The sequence below is a fragment of the Protopterus annectens genome, chromosome 1.part0, assembly GCF_019279795.1.
Source record: "Protopterus annectens isolate FY-2018-M chromosome 1.part0, PAN1.0, whole genome shotgun sequence".
Classification (NCBI taxonomy): domain Eukaryota; kingdom Metazoa; phylum Chordata; order Ceratodontiformes; family Protopteridae; genus Protopterus; species Protopterus annectens.
The window spans coordinates 1,375,143,267-1,375,164,599 of record NC_056725.1 but is presented as its reverse complement, the minus strand read 5'-3'; the positions used below and the strand labels follow the sequence as shown (position 1 = coordinate 1,375,164,599).

Sequence of the window (21,333 nt, the reverse complement as noted above, 5' to 3'; positions counted from 1 at the left end):
CTTTGCAGAATATAGCTAGTGGAAGGTAAACTGGGGGAGGAGGAGGAGAAAATGTTTTGCTGGAAAAAGTTTCTAATCTGGACTAGTTGTCAGGGTTTTGCAGACTGTACTTAACAAAGAAAATAGTGTTTATAGATTTTTTCAGCAGATATCATCTGAAATGATGCATTGTGTATTTTTCCTGATGCGTGTGTAAAATGTAGAAGCATAGGAAGATGATGACGATAATGACTATTATTAAAGCTGTATGAACGCTGATTTAGAGAAGAAAAAATAAGCTCAAGTAGTCACTGTTTTATTTCTCAGGTCAGGCTAGACAGAGACAATTCTGTATAAACTTGAATTATTGAACCAAGACAAAGGCATAAAAAGCTAAAATGATTGGTAAGTGTTTTTAATAGAAGCAAAATACCAGACCTGTGAAGGATAACATTATTTGACAGCATTACTGGAGGCTGTTTCTGTGTCTGATTACATTGCTGAGTGTCAACAAACACAGGTGTATACAAAAGTTTAAGATGTGCTTTTAAGTTCCTGGTTGACTGCTTGTATGGGTGCCTTGAAGAAACTGCTCTAAGTGTGTGTTTTATCTGTATGAAATCAGATCTAAAGTGCATTTTTGGTTAAAGAAACAAGGGTTTTATCAGCAGTGTGGGATCTTTTTAAGTTGTGGGGAACTGTGGTGCAAGGAAGAAGTGGGTGTGAGCACCCAAGCACGTGATCGTAGACTTTGTCGGCACATGTGTTAGAGCACAAATGCAGGTAAAAAGGGCATGTATGTGGTGCATGTTGGGATACAAGGCTTAGGTCATTTACAGTAATATATTATCATTGCTGGAATGCTAGTCAGAGCACAAAACCTTGATGACTGCCTGTATAATGCCCCCCCCCCCCCAAATGGCTCTTGCCCTAGTGGATCTGGCAACTGGAATTTCCCACCACTGAGGAACAATTGGGAATCAAGTAGTGTGAGGTTTGATTGTCATCAGGCAGAAAAGAAAAAAAGTATTCAGAAAATCAAACAACAGGAAACAGTATTCTAACCTAAAAGAAAAAGATCGGATAAGGTGTCAGCCATTTAGCTGTTTACACTTTGCATATGTGTTGTAACTAACCGAGGAAGAGTCACAATTTTCATATGAAAATATTATAAACACAGTGAAACTAGTTACTTAAAAGTCATAATTTATTTGTTCTAGTTTGTAATGTTTTGCATTTTCCTAATAATATCCCCCCTTTTTATTTGTTAGCTTCTTGAAGGAAATTTTGCTCGGGAAGTGAGTCATGAAGTGGATGGACTGATTTTTCAGCCTAATGGAGTAAGTCTATATAAATACAAATGGTATTCTTAATGTATTCATTTGCTAGGACTTGTTTACCTTGAACTTGCGATCTGAAGAGGAAGAAAGCTTCCTTGATAGAACAGTTTTTATTCTCATTCTCTCTACAATAAGCCTCCATTGTTCTTTCTTTCCTTGTTGGATGTCTGATTTTAACTATAAAGGCTAGTGAACATTAAAACTTGTTTATTTAGTTTTATTTATTTATTTACACTTAATTAACTAGGTTTAATCTCACAAGGCAAACGCCATGTTTTCAAGAGAGACCCGAGGTGGTATTCATATTGATGTGGATAAATTTGGTCAGGGCACCAGAGAATTTCCCATACTCTCTTCCGTAAGAATCATAGAATCTTCTACAGCCACCGGAGCTACCACCAACTCGAGCAAATGAGGCCTCAGTTTAAAGTCTCATCCAGAGGATGAATATAATTTATGAATATAATTTTCATGTCTGCCATTATCTAATTAAGTTGACCATAATGGTGTATGAGAATGTACATTGAGTTGCGGTATTCATAAACGTGGCATGCAGTCTTTTAAACCGGTTTTGCATTGTAGTTGTGTTGTAGTACACAGTCTGCACTAGAGTGTGATTCACAAAGGGAGAGTACTGTTGTGGTCCTCCGTGCACAGACCTGTGATAATGTCTGAATTGCATGCCATATAGTGGTGCACACTAAGAGGGATGTGCACCAATTGTGGGCACATGTATTTGTGGTTGTCAGAAGCTACTGGTAAGGGCTATTAGAGGACATCACACAGGAACATGACACTTAACACCAGACCCTACTAGCTGGTCTGACAGCTGCACTGGCCTAGATGGGGGGGGGTGCATAGTACATATCAGTGGTGGAGCTGTCCCTTTCCATAGCACAGGTGTGTACTGTTGTGTACATCAGAGGGGGTTATGGTACTGCAGAGTGGCTGTCATTGTGCCTTTTTTGCTAGGTAGTGATTCACATTCATATTAGGCTCCTTTGCCTTGGCAGTGGGAAATGATGTATGATCTCTGTAGTCAACAGGAACAGGGTTGTAATATAAAGGATACTGTCTCAAACAGCAGTCTGCTGTGTGTTATCCCCATGGTTTCCACCATTTACAGGTGGTGATATGGGCAAATAAAGATTTATTCACCTTCTGCTAATACACACTATCAGGCTGTGTTGATATTACTTTCATCCTAGTAAGAGATGGTTGCAACACCTTTCCATGATTGCAAGGTAGGGGTCAGTTGTGGTGGTGAAGAACTCTAATGCTTTCCAGTCATGTAACTGCCCTGTGGGCAGGTAAGTATGGTTGTTTCATTGTACATGTGTGGATTACATGAAACTATGAGATGTTCGACCTTGATAAAAAGTAATGATGTACCCAGTTTCTTTTGTTGTAAATATGCCGTTTGACTGTGTTATGCTGAGTAGCGCATAGTTATAAGCATGGCTGCATATGCAGTTATATTTTGTCCTCAGTCATACACCTGTAAATCTGTGTCTTCTGTACACTCTTTCCTTTGTAAATCAGACATATGTGATTTACGGAAGGTACATTGTTTTCATACATATTCTGTACCTGGAATAAGACTGAATGCTGTAGTTTGAACTACATCTGAGTCCTGTGCAGCTGAGAACCATGTTTTAGAGTCCCAATTTAAAGGCTTTAAGAAGACAAAGTAGATACAGACTTAAACTTATTTTGTATTTTCGTTATACATTGTAATATCTTGCAAATTGGGAGATATTAGAAGAACAGACATTTTACAATTAAAAATGATAATTTCTTGGTCTTTGCTTTAAGGTGCAGCTTGTTTAACCAACATAATGTTGTGGAAATATAGGTTTCAAGGCTTAGTGTAGTTCTAGTTATAATAACCCACTATAATACTTTGTAATGCATTTTTGTAGGTGCATATATGTGTGCGTGTGCTCATACACACACACACAAAATGCATATTTATTTTTGTGTGTGTGGTTATATCATAAGCTTTCAACTTTCGGCTGAATAAAATTAATTTCAATGGTGATCAGTTGTGGATAACTCTCCTTTTCCTTCTGGTGACAGTGCAGGAAGTTGATGAATTGTTATTGACAGATTGTGAGTTGACAAAATCCAGCTCATCCATCTTGAAACCATATGTGTACACACATACATACAAAGTCATTAATAGATGTATTTCTGTATAGATAGATTGAGATATATATATATATATATAGCTATACATATATTTGTGTGTCTGTATGTATATATGTATATGTGTGTGTGTGTGTGTGTGTGTGTGTGTATATATATATATATATATATATATATATATATATATATATATGGGTTCCTATGACTTCATCGAACTGTCAAATCACCGACACTCACCTCTTCGACACCAAACCATCGACGTCCATATCATCGACAATTCCGGTAAGCGATCTTCCCCCTTACAGGACCCATGGTAGCGCTTTCAAGGTAAATTATACGGAATCACGTAAACCCTAATCGTTGTAACACAGGAATAAGCGCTACCATGGGTCCTGTGAGGGGGAAGATCGCTTACCGGAATTGTCGATGATATGGACGTCGATGGTTTGGTGTCGAAGAGGTGAGTGTCGGTGATTTGACAGTTCGATGAAGTCATAGGAACCCATATATATATATATATATATATATATATATATATATATGGTTTACTATCACTTACTTGAAAGTGCTGTCTTTGAAACTGACATGACCGTCATGTAAAATGCAGAAAATCATGTAGTTGGCAGTTGAAATGTTGAATGCTGATGTTCAGTAGTGCATTTCCCGTCGAGATATTGCTGTCAACCATTGCAAATGGGAGCATTACCCTTTTCCGCACTGTAGTGTGATCTCTAAGTTGGAATGTATAAGTGGCAGGGGGTGTGGGGGGTGCAGGAGGGCTTGCCCCCTGCAAAACATATGACTGTCAGCTCTATGCAGTATGGATCTGGTCCGTACTGATTGCTGCTGAGGGATTTCATACTGCAGAAGTCGAATTTGACTTCGGTTGCAGTAGTTCTGATATTCCAGCCTGTTTACTGTTGTGAACACCGAACATGTGAATCACATTTTTGATAGGTTTACATTCACATGTTCGATGTTTTGATAGTAAACCTATACATATATATATATATATATATATATATATATATATATATATATATATGTGCATACACACACACACATGTATATTATTTTGTGCATTTGTGTAAGTCTTTCATTTCCATGCACTTAAAGATGGTTTCAGGCCAAGGCAGTCATAAAGAAATGCATCTTTATATGCCTTGAATTGCATTATGAATTCACCTCTCATTCTCCTTAAAGATAGTTTAAAGATTTAGCACTAAGTGACTTTATCTGTGTAGTAAAGTGATGTTGACTCCTTTCTAAAGTCATATTACATTTTGACTTGGTGTATCAAAAAGAGGCTGCCAAGCTCCAATTTTGTGCATTTAACATTTGCAAATAAATGGAGTAGAAGCTCCTGTTTTTTGCATGTAATCAAACTCTTGACAAAGCACAGTATCTCAGAGGCCCATTTCTTATTTCTAATACATAATTAGTAAATGTCTGTTTCCTAGGAATCACGATACTCATCCTTAGAAACAGTAACATTTTCAGGAATTTTCCTCGTGTGTTATATTTACTTCATATTTGCCTTTGTAACTCATTAATTTGATCTTAACGATATTTATAACAATTTAGTTAGTTTTGAGCTGGACTGAATTTTATGTAATGCTCCTTGAATTATGCATATTATCACTTATATTGGTTAAAAAAGGCTTTATCAAGCTGTAGATCATCTGTATAAGCAGTACAGAATATGATGTAGTCAAAACTTAAATCATTGAGGTGTAGATTAAATAAACATTGTCTAAGAAGAGGTCATTGTGACACATTTGTATACAGAAGTTCAGGTTTAGATCTATGGCCTTTGCTGTTGAAAGCCCATGTTTGATTGCTAAGACAGCTGAGAGTCTGCTTTAAAAACTGGATGTTCAGTACTAAGTTTTTCATTCTAAAGATAACTAGAAAATGGGCTTACTGTACGTCAGTGCCCTGACTGGAGAATGAGCGTTGCCCAGAAGGGTATTAAGGTACAAGTAATGCCCGCTCAAAAATGAGTCCTCCGCATCACGGCAGCATATCAAGCCACCATAGAGCTGTGGCAGAAAAGGAACTAATCAGGTCATTGTCCCACTGTACTCATCCCTCATTAGACCCAGTATAGAATACAACGCCCCATTTGGTATGTACCTCTCAAGACATCTGCAACAACTGGAAAGGCCTCAGAAATACCTCACTAAAAGAATCACAGGCTTAAAGCAGATGCCCTACGCTGACCGCCTTAAAAAACTCCAGCTATACTCTGTCGCATATCGTCTACGCAGAGGCGATCTCTGCTTAACATACAAGGCCATGTCAAACCCAGAGCTGTTGGACATGCTACACTTAAAGAAATCCCAATCCCTCAGAGCTACACGCTCCAGGAATCTAAACCTTGTCATCACAATAAACAAAACGTGCTGGAGGGATAGGTTCCTGACCCAGAGACTTCCCAGACTCTGGAATAGATTGCCCATACATGTAAAGCAGAGTGCCTCTTTGGACCTCTTCAAGAGGAACCTTGACGATTGGATGGGAGAAAGGAAATTCACCCCAGGGATCACATCAGTCACCCTGCTAGACAGGGGTCCAGGAAAGTAAATAATGTGGGAAGAAATAGCCAGGGAATTGTTATGGCTAGGCTTGTATAGGCCCTAGGGCTGATAGCCTAGTACCAACCTATGAAAATTGTCGTAACTCATATTATCATTGTTATGCATGTGTACATTATCATTAGCTATAACTGCATCTTTATATCTTGTGTTGGTATTGGAAGCACTACTTTTCTCAGAACTAACACATCGCTTATAATCTCTAAAATGAGCATATGCTCGATTATTAGAATAATCATTAGTATCCCTCTGTAACTTTTCATTTTTGTTATCAAGGCCTTTGCTGACATATTTATTGACATCTGCTAAAATATTGTCAAATTTGAACTTATTACTTTCAAATAGCAAGTCACTCCTAATACTGTTATCAAGTGTGGTTAACATTTCACCCAATTGCGCTAGCTTAACATTGTTATTTTTAATAATTAATTTAATTAAATGTTTACCAGTGTCATCAAATAATTTAATTAATTCTTCAAAGAACTCACTGTCTTTCTCAAAACCAAATGGTACCTTGAATGTTTGGTACCTGGTTTAGCTCCAGCGACCTTTCTAAAAAAACATTGTCCATCTGCAAGGTTTTAAATTTGCGCAATGTTTTTTCAAAGTCATTTAGCTGTTTATTAAGCGAGCCCATCTCACGACAGTTATGCACTAGTCCAAATTTCGGTGCTAAAAGCAGTTCATTGATCTCAGGAATCACCGTAGTTTTTCTCCAGATGCCATTAGAACCCTCACCAGCGTTCAAATGTTGATTCGGCCTCAAAAACATGTGCCCCTCACTTCCTGCTGAAGTACGCACTGTTTCAACGCCCATAAAATCCTTCGGACCATTACTGGCTGATTCGGACCATTACTGAAATTGTTTTTTGGTGATTTTAGGAAATCAATTAATGAGGCAGAATATATACAAAGTTTATTTATACCAAGGTTATTTATTTATATGAGGTCTATTTTAAATGAGGTCTTCTTTTGACTGTTTAAGTAACTTTATTATGTCTTATTTTGGTTATGTATTAATATATATTTTCCTAATTGATTAATTGTACAATTATTTAAGTATTTATTTCATGTTAAGTGACTGTTTTTAACCTAATTTGACACGGTATATAAATCAGCTGTTTTTTCTTTTGATTCAACTCTGATGAAACCCGCGTTGTGACGGGTGAAAGCGCTAAGATGTCCTTCAAGGATGCATCTGCAGTCCTAACATATGGGTTGTCCTGCCTCAGGCAGCCCTTCGGTCGGCCGGATTCCAAAGTCTGGGTCTGGCCTCGGCTGATGTCGCACTTCACCCGACGTAATAGCTGCTGTTTATTGGGTATAAAGGCATCAGCCGACGCCATTTTCCTCAGTCTTTCTTGCCGCGCGGTGCCCGAAGCAGAAGCTGTTCGCAAGTGCCGGTCGGTCAGATCCAGAGATTTCTACTACCGAAGACTTCTAAAAAGCTAAGTACCCCGTTGGGGACTCTTTCTTGCCTCAGCCCATGTCAGACAAAGTAAATAATTGTTTAACTTGTGGGAAACAAATACCTCATAAGGATTTCCACTCTTACTGCCTTCCTTGTTTAGGCCCAGACCACGACGTATCAGCTTGTCTAGCCTGTGCTTCCTTCAACCGACGGACACTTAGACGTCGGTCGGAGTTTGCATTGGAGTTTTTTGGTCCCGCTTTTGCATACAAAATGCCGTCGGAGACTCCGACTACTCATTTAGCTAAAAAGCGCAAGGAAAAGGACCGACACTCGCGGCCAGCGGTTTCGGCTGAAACCACGGTTAGGCCGACCGCGAGTGTCTCGGTTTCGGCTGAAACCGAGCCTCCGGTTCTTCCTTCGGCCGAAAACTAGCCGAGGCCTCACAGAGCATGGCTGAATATGTTACTGAATTTACTGATACAGAAGCAGGCACCCAGGATTTGTCAGACACTATTCCTTTAGACATATCTACCCCTGCACGTGGGGCTGCTAGACCCCCTGCTTCTATGTCTATCAAGGCGTTTGCCAGGGCTAAAGCAGCTAAATCTTCTAAGGCCTTACCTGCTAAAACTCCTTCACATAGGCCTACCTCTAGTTCCCAAATACTCAGCCTGGCTGAGGATCTCATTTCTTTGATCAGGGGATCAACGTTCCCTGGCACTTGTTTCTTGGATTTGCAGTTTTTTGAAGTGCTACTACACTTTTTTGATCAGGGGATCCCAACCTCACCCAGACAGGGCCTCTCAGCCCCCTCCAGACAAGAGGCCTAGGACTGAACCCCCGGAACCTGTCTCTACAGATTATTCCTCGGATGACTCAGACATTACAGACCCTCACGAAGGCCCATATTCTCCTTATGAGGATTCTGATGCAGAAGACTCCATTCCTTCTGCTTCTCCTCCTGAAGAATTTTCCTTTGGGGAAACCTTGCATTCTATGAGGGAACACTTCCAATGGCAGGGCCAGGATTTTTCAGATTCAAGGAAAAGGCTAAGGACCTTTTTACACTTATCACAGCATAGGCCTTTAGCCATTCCGCCAGTACTAACAGTTGTTGATGATGCATATAATGATGCCTGTACTGCCCCTGATTCTCTTCCTCCGGCCCCTGCCAAGCCAGATAGATATTACAGGGTCCCGGACACACATTACCATTTGTATAAGGCTCCTGTTGCAGACCTTGAAACCATTTCACAGGGCCCTAAAGGTGTGGCAGCTGCCTCTGCCAAAAACCCTCTTCCCTCTGAAAGGGAATCTAGAGCATTAGAGAGATGGGGTAAAAAGGTTTATACTTCTGCTACTCTTTCGGCCAGGGCCTTGAACTGTCAATTTCACATGATTCAGTACCAGGAATTTTTGTTAGACCAGCTAAATAAAAAAACTGTCTTCTCCTGAACCTTTAGACCGCAAGTCCCTTCAGGATTTGGTACATAACTCTCAGCAGGTCAGTAACCATTTCTTAAAATGTGGCTATGATGCACTGGAGGCTTCCTTTAGATCAGCTATGACTGGAGCAGTGATTCAAAGGCATGCCTGGTTAAAAGAACAATCCTTACCAGACCATGTTAAGTCAAAACTCCTAGATGCTCCCATGGAGAAACAAAGTTTGTTTGGCTCCCCTGCACAGGAGGTTCTAAAGAAGATGGAAGAAAAAGCAAAATCTGTCCAAACAGTCAAGGATTTCTTACAGGTCCAACCTCCGAGGTTTAGCAGAAATTGGCCTTCGAAGAATTGGTCCTTTCCAGACAACTCCAGAGCGCAGAGAGGCAGAAATAGACGCCCCAGAGGCAGAGGTCAATCTAGGGGTGCTTACAGGGGACGTCAGTGGCAACCTACCAACCAGAGAAGTACTGCCACAGATACAACTACAACCACTTCCACAGGGCAGACACAATGACTTGGCTCTAGTTCCGCCTGCCAGGGAACAACTGGAAGCACCCTTGGGTGGAAAGCTAGCTTTATTTTCCGACAACTGGCATTACATTACAGGAGACAAATGGACTTTACAAACAATAGACAAGGGCTACAGGTTTCACTTCCACACTCTACCAAAAAAGAGAGGAATGCCAAACCTACCACCAAGCCAAAAAACAGACGCTCTAAGACAAATCAACAACTTACTAAAGATGAGAGCTATAGAAGAGGTACCACCTATGGAACAAGGCCAAGGATTTTACTCCAGGCTTTTCCTTGTACCAAGAAAAGAAAATCAATGGAGACCTATTCTAGACTTGTCCGCACTGAACACATACCTCATTGTTCCAAAATTCAAAATGCTGACCCTCCAGCAGCTTCTTCCCATGCTGGGCAAGGAGTCTTGGCTGGTGACTCTAGATCTCAAGGAAGCATACCTGCACGTCCCTATACGACCAGATTGCAGAAGACACCTCAGATTTCTTGCAGGATCAGAGCATTATCAATTCTCAGCATTGCCTTTTGGCTTATCTACTGCGCCCAGAGTATTCACGAAATGCCTGGCATCAGTAATTGCTCATTGCAGGCTTCAGGGAATTCAAATTTACCCATACCTGGACGACTGCCTAATACACGCAGACAACAAACCATCCCAAAGGATAACATTCTTGGGTGCAGAACTGGATACATCAACTCAGATGGCTTTTCTCACAGAAGAAAAACAAAAGCAACTACCAGCCTACTTCATGACATTAACAACACAAACTCGGCTTACTGCAAGGAAAGTCCTGCAAGCCCTGGGCTACATGGCATCCTGCATAATATTGGTTCCACATGCCAGGCTGCATATGAGAAAGCTACAATGGTACCTAAGGAATGTATGGTCTCAACACAAGCACAGTCTAGAAGCCCAGATTCCAATAATTCCATGCCTGAAGCAAGAATTCCTGTGGTGGGCTCAGGCCTGTCAGTTGAACAGAGGCTTGCCTTTCCACAAACCTCATCCAAGCCAGACCATCACCACGGACGCCTCAGACCTAGGATGGGGGGCACACATGGTGGACAAGTGTATTCAAGGCCTATGGACCCAAGACCAGCTGAATCTACACATAAATCTAAAGGAGATGCTGGCAGTGAAACATGCGATCCAGGCATTCAGACCACTCCTTCAACAGGGTCATCTGCTGATAAAGACCGACGATACCACAGTCATGTGGTACATCAACAAACAGGGAGGTACACATTCATATCCTCTATGCCGGATGGCAATGGACCTGTGGAATGTGGCCCTGAATCTCAACATTCAACTTCAGGCCAGATTTGTACCAGGAAAAGAAAATTCTCTAGCAGACACCTTAAGCAGAACTACCACGGATGCTCACGAATGGATGCTGCATCCAGATATCTTCAAAGCCATAACAAAGAAATGGGGACTACCAGAGATAGACCTGTTCGCCTCCCCACACAACCACCAATTGAAGAAATTCTGCACAAGAGCATACCACTCACTTGCTTGGAGGGTGGACTCCCTTTCCTCCAGCTGGAAAAACCTGACAGCATATGCATTTCCACCTCTTCCCTTGATGTACAAAGTTCTACTGAAGATCAGAGAGGATCAGCCAAGGGTAATCCTGATAGCTCCAGACTGGCCGAGGCAACATTGGTACCCGCTACTGAGAAACATGTCCCGGACACACGCATGGCCTCTACCTCTATGTCCCTTACTTCTAACACAGGACAACTACAAGATCCTACATCCAAACTTGAAAACACTGCAGCTAGCTGCTTGGAATATTGCATAACACAAAATAACCCAGGCTTATCCCAGAGGGTTAAAGACATTATCCTGGAGGCACGCAGACCCTCCACAAGGAAAACTTATTCAGCCAAGTGGAAAAGATACCTCATTTGGAGTGCAGCAAAGGGAGAAAATGTCTCATTGGCAAACATAGCACACATCCTGGAATATTTAGCAGAACTGTTCCACAATGGCCTGTCTTACTCCTCCATTAAGATTCATGCATCAGCAATTTCAGCAGAATACAACATGGATCCTCCTGTCTTCTCTCATCCTCTACTCAGGCAGTTCTTGAGAGGAATTAAAAATGTAAAACCTCCAAGAAAACCACCTTTACCTACATGGGATCTCAACTTTGTGCTGGAAAAGTTAACACTTCCCCCTTTTGAACCAGCAGCAACAGCAGAATTACAGTTCTTGTCTTGGAAAACTGCTTTCCTGCTAGCAATCACTTCAGCAAGAAGGGTATCTGAGTTACAGGCATTAATGGCAGTACAACCCTTCCTTATCTTCCATCAGGACAGAGTCTCTCTGAGAACTAACCCTACCTTTATGCCAAAAGTGGTCTCCAGAGTATCATTGAACCAAGCGATTCATTTACCTACATTCTTCCCCAACCCACAGAACAGGGGGGAAAGACTGCTACATACCTTGGATGTGCACAGACAATTACGCTACTATCTGGACAGAACTAAGACCAGCAGAAAACTGACCAGCTTCTGGTAGCATATGCAACAGGAATGCAAGGAAAAGCAATTTCAAAACAGACAATCTCAAAATGGATAGGAAATTGCATTAGATTTTGCTACTCTTTTCATGGAAAGACAACTCCTGAAAATATCAAACCTCATTCCACAAGAGCTACAGCCACCACTACAGCTTTCCTACGAGGAGTGGCTACCAAAGACATTTTAGAAGCTGCTACTTGGAGCTCCGTGCATACATTTGCCAAGCATTATAATCTTCCCTTATATTCTAGATCCCGAGCAGGTTTTGCAACTGCTGTTTTGCAAGGGATCTTAACTACACCATCTTTATCTTAGTGCCTCCTCCCCAGTTTGGCTATGGTATTCTACCCATATGTTAGGACTGCAGATGCATCCTTGAAGGACATAGTACAGTTTTGTACCTACCATAAATGTAGATGTCCGATAGGTATGCATCTGCAGTCAGGATTACCCACCCTCCTTCCCTTCTGTGGTATTCCTAGGGTATTTACCCTCTTTTTGCTAGGTGGGGGAATCTATTATGGTGTATTTGTTTGTATATATGTATATATATATTTTTATATTGTTTGCTCTCTACTGTTTGGAATTATTTGCATTTATCCAAATTTAGCCTTCCTAGAGGGCACCTGGCATCTGGGGCAAGAAACACTGAGGAAAATGGCGTCGGCTGATGCCTTTATACCCAATAAACAGCAGCTATGATGTCGGGTGAAGTGCGACATCAGCCGAGGCCAGACCCAGACTTTGGAATCCGGCCGACCGAAGGGCTACCTGAGGCAGGACAACCCATATGTTAGGACTGCAGATGCATACCTATCGGACATCTACATTTATGGTAGGTACAAAACTGTACTTTCTTGGATGTACATTAAACCTTTTTCGTTGTATTCTATTGCGGTTTGTTATTTCTATATTACTAAATTTCCCAAAAAAATTCAGTTTAGCTGCGCTCATTCTCTGGGTAGATGGATACGAGGTCATTCATGCCTGGTTTTTGGTAGCGTCCAACCTAAGTTGCCAGAGGAGCTCTTTGTATTCCAACTTGATGTTCTTCGTGTTTCACTGTTGCAGTCATTACATTTGGGTGATCCTGCTGGCAGGTTGCCCTCAGTCGGCCTGAATTCCAAAGTCTTGGGTCCTGCGTCGGTTGCTGTTGCCTCTTCCTTGACGTCAGGTCATCAGGGGTATAAAGTTTGCAGCCGACGCCATTTTATTTAGTCTTTCTTGCCGTGCAGTGCCTGAAGCAGAAGCAGTTCGCAAGTGCCGGTCGGCCAACTCCTGAGATTTTCGTGTTCAAGTTTCAGATCCGAAGTCTTCATTAAAAGCTAAGTACCCCATTGGAGAAACTTTTGTCTTGCTCCAGAACGATGTCAGAAAAAGTTAATAATTGTATTTCTTGTGAGAAGCAAATAACTCATAAGGACTTTCATTCTTACTGTATTCCTTGCCTAGGCCCTGACCACGATGTTGCTAGTTGTCAGTTTTGTGCTAGATTTAACCAACACACTATTAACCGTCGGTACGATTTTGCATTAAGCTATTTTGGGCTAAGATTTAATTATACAATGTCATCAGATAGCCATCCAACTACCAAAGTTCACAAAAAATAAAAAGAAAAAGACAGGCAACCAAGATCCAAAACCTACGACAAAGCTTCTCCTAAGCAAGTCGCCGGTTCACCAGTTCTCAGTGAGGCACTTTCACAGCCCCTGATGTCTGCTACGTTAGAGTCGCAGGCCGCTACCGACTCCCACGTGGAGTCGGCCAGGCCGCAGGAACTCAAGGTATTGGAGCCTCGGAGATTATTCCCTCAGATGGGTCCAGAGCCGCTGAGCAGGCATCGGCTTCTGAGGGTGTATTCAGACCTAAACAATTAAATATTAAACCGACTTCAAAGACTAAAACACCTTTAAAGGCAAAGAAACAAGTTCACCAGTCACAAGGACAGACCTCCATGCCCAAAATGGCCGAAGACTTAATTACCTTGATCAGGGGTTCCCATCCCCTTCCTGATAAGAGGCCTAGGCAAGAGACAGACTATGAATCTTCAGATCAGGTTTCCATTTCTTCTGATCAGGAATATTCTCTTCCCCCCCTATGAGGATTCTGATGCTGAAGAATCAATTCCTTCAGCTTCTCCTTCCTGCTGAGGACTACTCCTTTGGGGAAACCTTGCATACCATGAGGGAGCACTTCCACTGGGATAGCCAAGATTTTTCAGAATCTAAGAAAAGGCTCAGAGACTTCCTTTTACTACCTCAACACAGGCCTCTAGCTATTCCTCCTGTGTTGGACATTGTAGATGATGTGTTCTTGGAGTCTAGTCTGACCCCTGATTCTTTACCTCCAGCTCCTGTTAAGCAGGACAGATACTACAGGGTTCCTGACTCTCATAAATTCCTTTTCAAAAACCCTACTGCAGACACAGAAACTATTTCTCAGGGTCCAAAAGGGGTCAAGGCTTATACTGCAAAAAATCCTACCCCCCTCTGACAGGGATTCTAGGGCTCTGGATAAATGGTGAAAAAAGATTTACACATCTGCTACTTTGGCAATAAGGACCTTAAATTGCCAGTTTCATATGCTCAAATATCAGCAATATATCGTGACACTGCTTAAACAGAAAATGATGGCAAATTCTGAATGTGCAGAAAACAAAGAAATGCAGGATTTATTGCATACAGCTGAACAAGTTGGAAAGCATACTTTGCAATGTAGGCTTGACAGGGCCGCTGTTACGGGTTCTGTCATTAGGGGGCATGCTTGGTTAAAGGAACAAAATCTGCCTGACCATGTTAAAGCAAAATTATTAGATGCTCCTTTACAACACTATACCTTGTTTGGTGTTAAGGCAAAAGAGGTGTTATAGAAAATGGAGGACAAAGCTAAATCTATGCAAACAGTCAAGGATTTCTTAAAGGTACAGCCACCTAGATTTAGCAGACACTGGCCTACAAAGAATTGGTCCCTTCCAGTCTCAGACAGACCTCAAAGGGGCAGATCCTAATGCCCTAGAGGCAGATCACAGCCGCAAGGATCCTACAGGTCTAATCAGTGGAATGCTTCTACCTCCAAAGGTGGAGAGGACAAATCACAATCATACAGGACACAGTCCCAATGACTTCCCCCTACCTGCTCCAAGAACTTATCTTCTGGCAGCACCCTTAGGGGGAAAACTAGCACTTTTTTCTCAAAATTGGTACATTATAACCCAGGACAAATGGGTTCTAAACATAGTGTCACAAGGCTACAAGTTTCATTTCCATATCCTGCCAAGGGCAAACGGTTGGCCAGACCTGTCAAAAAATCAATGGGCAGAGGCTCAAAAACAAGTCGCAGCTCTCATGGACATGAGGGCTATTCAACAAGCACCACAGCAAGAGCAGGGGCAAGGATTTTACTCAAGCCTGATGTTCTTCGTGTTTCACTGTTGCAGTCATTACACTTGGGTTATCCTGCTGGCAGGCTACCCTCAGTCGGCTTGAATTCCAAAGTCTAGGTCCAGCGTCGGTTGCTGTCGCCTCTTCCCTGACGTCAGTACGCCAGGGGTGTAAAAGAAGCAGCCGACTCCATTTTCTTCAGTCTTTCTTGCCACGTGGTGCCCGAAGCAGAAGCAGTTCGCAAGTGCCAGTTGGCCGACTCCTGAGATTTTCATGTTCGAATTTCAGATCTGAAGTCAGCTTAAAAAGCTAAGTACCCCGTTGGGGAAAACTTTTTTCTTGCTTCAAACCGATGTCAGAAAAAGTTAATAATTGTATTTCTTGTGGGAAACAAATACCTCATAAAGATTTTCATTCTTACTGTATTCCTTGCCTAGGCCCTGACCACGACGTTGCTTGTTGTCGGTTTTGTGCTAGATTTAACCAGCGCGCTATAAAGCGACGGTACGATTTTGCTTTTCACAATTTTGGCAGAAGATTTAATTACACGATGCCGTCGGATAGCCAACCGACTACCACAGTTCACAAGAAATGCAAAGATAAAGAAAAGGACAGGCATCCGAGGTCTAAAACCGATGACAAGGCTTCTACCAAGCCAGTCGCCGGTTCGCCGGCTCTCAGTGAGGTGCTTTCGCAGCCCCTGACGCCCGCTACTTTGGAACACCAGGCCGCTACAGACTCCCACGTGGAGTCGTCTAAGCCGCTGGAAGCTCAGGCTATTGGACCTTCGGAAACTATTCCCTCAGATGGGTCCGGAGCCGTTGAGCAGGCATCGGCTTCTGACTGTGTTTTCAGACCTACTCAATTGTATATTAAAGCGACTCCAGCAACAAAGGCAAAGACTAAAACATCTTTACAGACAAAGAAACCAGTGCAAAAGCCTCATGGTCAGGCCTCCATGCCCAAAAAAACAGGTGCTCAAAATGGCCGAAGACTTAATTACTCTGATCAGGGGTTCCCATCCCACTCCTGATAAGAGGCTTAGGCAAGAGACAGAATATGAATCTTCAGATCAGGTTTCCATTCCTTCAGATTCCTCTTCTGATCAGGAATACTGTATTCCTCCCTATGAGGATTCTGATGCTGAAGAATCTATCCCTTCAGCTTCTCCTCCTGAGGATTACTCTTTTGGGGAAACCTTGCATACCATGAGGGAACATTTCCACTGGGGAAGCCAAGATTATTCTGAATCTAAGAAAAAGCTTGGGGACTTCCTTTTACTCCCACAACACAGGCCCCTAGCTATTCCACCTGTGTTAGACATTGTAGATGATGTATTTACAGAGTCCAGTCTGACCCCTGATTCCTTACCTCCAGCTCCTGTTAAGCCGGACAGGTACTACAGGGTACCTGACTCTCATAAATTTCTTTTCAAGAACCCTGCTACTGACCCAGAAACTATTTCTCAGGGTCCCAAAGGGGTCAAGGCATCCACTACAAAAAACCCTACCACCTCTGACAGGGATTCAAGGTCATTAGACAGATGGGGAAAGAAGATTTACACCTCTGCTACCTTGGCTTTAAGGGCTTTAAATTGTCAGTTTTATATGCTCAGATATCAGCTATATATTATGTCACTCCTTAAACAGAAAATGTTGATACATTCTGAAGGTACAGAAAACAAAGAAATGCAGGATTTATTGCATGCAGCTGATCAAGTTGGAAAGCAGACTTTGCAATGTGGGTTTGATTCTTTGGAGGCCTCTTGCAGGGCCGCTGTCACGGCTTCGGTCATTAGGAGGCATGCTTGGTTAAAGGAACAAAATTTACCAGATCATGTTAAAGCAAAATTATTAGATGCTCCATTACAACATGATATTTCATTTGGTGTTAAAGCAGAAGAGGTGTTAAAGAAAGTGGAGGACAAAGCTAAATCTGTGCAAACAGTCAAGGATTTCTTACAGGTACAGCCTCCAAGATTTAGCAGACACTGGCCTACAAAGAATTGGTCCTTTCCAGTATCAGACAGACTACAAAGGGGCAGATACAGATGCCCAAGAGACAGATCCCAGCCCCAAGGTTTATACAGGTCTAAACAATGGGGTGCTTCTACCTCCAAAAGTGGAGAAGATAAATCACAGCCTTACAAGAAACAGTCCCAATGAATTCCCCCTGCCTGCGCCAAGCACTTATCTTCTGGCAGCACCTTTAGTGGGCAGACTAGCACTATTTTCTTAAAATTGGCACATAATAACCCAGGACAAATGGGTCTTAGACATAGTGTCACGGGGCTACAAGTTTCATTTTCATACCCTGCCAAGGGCAAACGGTTGGCCAGACCTGCCAAAAAAACAATGGGTAGAGGCACAAAAACAAGTCTTTTACCTCATGGACATGTGGGCCATTCAACAAGTACCAGAACAAGAGCAGGGACAAGGGTTTTATTCACAACTGTTCTTGTTACCCAGAAAGGACAAAGCCTGGAGATCAATACTGGACCTTTCTATTCTAAACACGTATCTGGACATACCAAAATTCAAAATGTTGACCTTACAGCAGCCTCTGCCCATGCTGGGCAAGAAGGCATGGCTTGTGACTTTAGACCTAAAAGAGACATACCTGCATGTCCCAATCAGATACCTCAGATTCAAAGCAGGCTCAATGCACTACCAATTCTCTGCACTGCCCTTTGGCTTAGCTACTGCGCCCAGGGTCTTCACAAAGTGCCTGGCACCAGTAATTGCATTTTGCAGACAAAGAGGAATACAAATATATCCTTACTTGGATGACTGCCTCATACAAGCAGAGAACAAGGACATTTTACTACAGCATCTGGCATTTGTAAAGAGATTACTACCATGTCTAGGGTACACAGTCAATGAACAAAAATCAAAACTAGTACCCTCACAATAGATAATATTCCTGGGTGCAAGCTTAAATACAACTGCCCAGATGGCTTATCTCACGCCAGACAAACAAAGGCAACTGACTACCTATTTCAAACTGTTGGCAACAAAGGCCCAGTTAACTGCAAGAAAAATTCTGCAGGCTTTGGGCTTCATGGCATCCTGCATTCTACTAATTCCATATGCAAGACTGCATATGAGGAAACTTCAGTGGTACCTAAAAAGTGTTTGGACTCAACATTGCCACAGCCTGGAAACAATAATTACTCTCATTCCCTGCCTGCAACATGAGTTTCGATGGTGGGCAAAGGCCTGTCACCAGAACAAGGGACAGCCATTCACCTTACCCGCAGCCAGGCAGACATTGACAACGGATGCATCAGATTACGCCTGGGGGGCGCACATGGCAGGAAGATGTATTCAAGGCACATGGTCCGCCAACCAAATGCATCTACATATCAATCAAAAGGAGATGCTAGCTGTTCAGAATGCCCTGACAGCCTTCAAGGACCTACTTCATCTGGGGCAACTACTGATAAAGACAGACAATACTACAGTCATGTGTTACATAAACAAGCAGGGAGGCACTCATTCTTACCCCCTCTGCAGGCTAGCCATGACTTTGTAGGACACAGCATTGGCTTACCAAGTACATCTGCAGGCACAATTCCTGCCAGTAAAGATAAATACTCTGGCAGATGAACTAAGCAGAAACCTCATGGATCCCCACGAGTGGAAATTGGATCCCCAAGTCTTCAACATGATAACAAGGAAATGGGGATGCCTCTCCTCACAACTGCCAACTAAAGAGATTCTGCACAAGGACTTATCACAGACAAGCATGGAAAGTGGATGCCCTAGAGATTCTGCACAAGGACTTATCACAGACAAGCATGGAAAGTGGATGCCCTATCTTTCATTTGGAAAAACTTAACAGTATATGCCTTTCCTCCACTGCCTCTCCTCCCCAAGGTACTCCTAAAGGTCAGACAAGAGAAGTCAAAAATTATACTGATTGCCCCAGACTGGCCCCGGCAGTACTGGTATCCAATCCTAAGGAACTTGTCTCAATGCCCAGCCTGGACCTTACCTCAAATACCTCACCTACTGTCCCAACAAAACAATCAGATCCTGCACAGCCAACTCAAGACCTTAAATCTGGCAGCATGGCGGATAATGTAGTCATACAAAACACACCTCTCACTAAAGCAGTGATGGATGTCATTTTGGAGGCCAGGAGGCCTAGTACTAGAAAATCCTATGCTGGAAAATGGAAGAGATTCTGTGCCTGGAACCAGGCACAAGGAATTGACACAGCAGTACCAAACATTTCTCAGATTTTGCAATACTTAACTGAGATGCTGGACAAAGGCATATCTTTTTCATCAATTAAAATTCATGCCTCTGCCATTTCGGCTCATTACAACACAGTGCCACCAATAATTTCTCATCCTTTGTTAAGGCAATACCTCAGCGGAGCCAAAAACTTAAGGCCTCCAAGGAGATCACCAATACCTGCATGGGACCTCAATTATGTTTTGGAAAAACTCACTCTGCTTCCGTTTGAGCCAGCTGCTACAGCTGATATAAAGTTTTTATCTTGGAAAACAGCTCTGCTCCTAGCAATAACCTCTGCAAGAAGAGTCTCAGAGCTACAGGCACTCATGGCTGTGGAACCTTTTATCATTTTGTTATCCAGACAGGGTTTCTCTAAGGACAAACCCGACATGTATGCCTAAGGTAGTGTCCAGTGTGGCCCTTAACCAAACTATCCATCTGCCTACTTTTTATCCGAACCCACAGAATAAGGGGGAAAGAATTCTGCAATCTTTGGACATACACAGACAGCTACGCTTCTGTATGAACAGAACCAAAGCTTTCAGAAAGACAGAACTACTACTGGTGGCATATGCTGCAGGATCACAAGGAAAGGCTATTTCAAAGCAGACTATTTCAAAGTGGATAGGCCACTGCATTCATTTCTGCTATTCACAACATGGCAAGCCAGTGCCTAAGGGCATCAGGCCACATTCAACCAGAGCAGCAGCCACTTCAGCAGCCTTCCTCAGGGGAGTACCAACCAAAGACATTTTAGAGGCTGCTACCTGGAGTTCAGTGCACACCTTTATAAAGCACTGTCATTTACCACTCTACTCTAAATCCAGGACAGGCTTTACCACTGCAGTCCTGCAGGGCCTCATAGCCGCTCCTAATGCAATTTAGCTCCAGCCTCCCAACCATAGCTTTGGGATTCAACCCAAGTGTAATGACTGCAACAGTGAAACACGAAGAACATAGTACAGTTGTGTACACTTACCATAAATGTAGATGTTCTAGTGTATTCACTGTTGCATTCCAGGTTACCCACCCTCCATCCCCCATTTCTTTGCTGGAACTTATCTGCACTTCTCTAATCTATACAACCTATGTGGTGTATTTGCTTGTAGATGAAGGTATTATATTTTTGGTGCATGCATGTTTTACTGGCATATTTTTAGCCTACCCTTTGAGGGCACCTGACATCTGGGATAAGAAAAACTGAAGAAAATGGCGTCGGCTGCATCTTTTATACCCCTGGTGCACTGACGTCAGGGAAGAGGTGACAGCAACCGACGCCGGACCTAGACTTTGGAATTCAGGCTGACTGAGGGTAGCCTGCCAGCAGGATATCCCAAGTGTAATGACTGCAACAGTGAATATACTCGATCATCTACATTTATGGTAAGTGTACACAACTGTACTTTCTTGGTACCCAGAAAGGACAAAGCATGGAGACCAGTACTGGATCTGTCTATTCTAAACACTTTCCTGGATGTACCAAAATTCAAGATGTTGACCTTACAGCAGCTTCTGCCCATGCTGGGCAGCAAGGCTTGGCTTGTGACTTTAGACCTAAAAGAGGCATACCTGCATGTCCCAATCAGACAATCATGCAGAAGCTACCTCAGATTCAAGGCTGGCTCAAAGCATTACCAATTCTCAGAACTGCCCTTTGGCTTGTCTACTGTGCCCAGGGTCTTCACAAAGTGCCTGGCACCAGTAATGGCTTACTGCAGACAAAGAGGAATA

The 21,333-nt window shown here is 42.7% G+C and overlaps 1 protein-coding gene across 1 annotated transcript in view; it reads left to right on the top strand.

Annotated features, from left to right (window-relative positions):
- The window catches only part of RNGTT (RNA guanylyltransferase and 5'-phosphatase), a 2,413,358-nt gene that overhangs the window by 1,720,292 nt on the left and 671,733 nt on the right, over positions 1–21,333 (top strand). Inside the window, exon 12 of the mRNA XM_044066976.1 lies at positions 1,251–1,319. Within this exon, the coding sequence (XP_043922911.1) occupies positions 1,251–1,319 (69 nt within the window). The remainder of the gene's footprint in view (positions 1–1,250; positions 1,320–21,333) is intronic.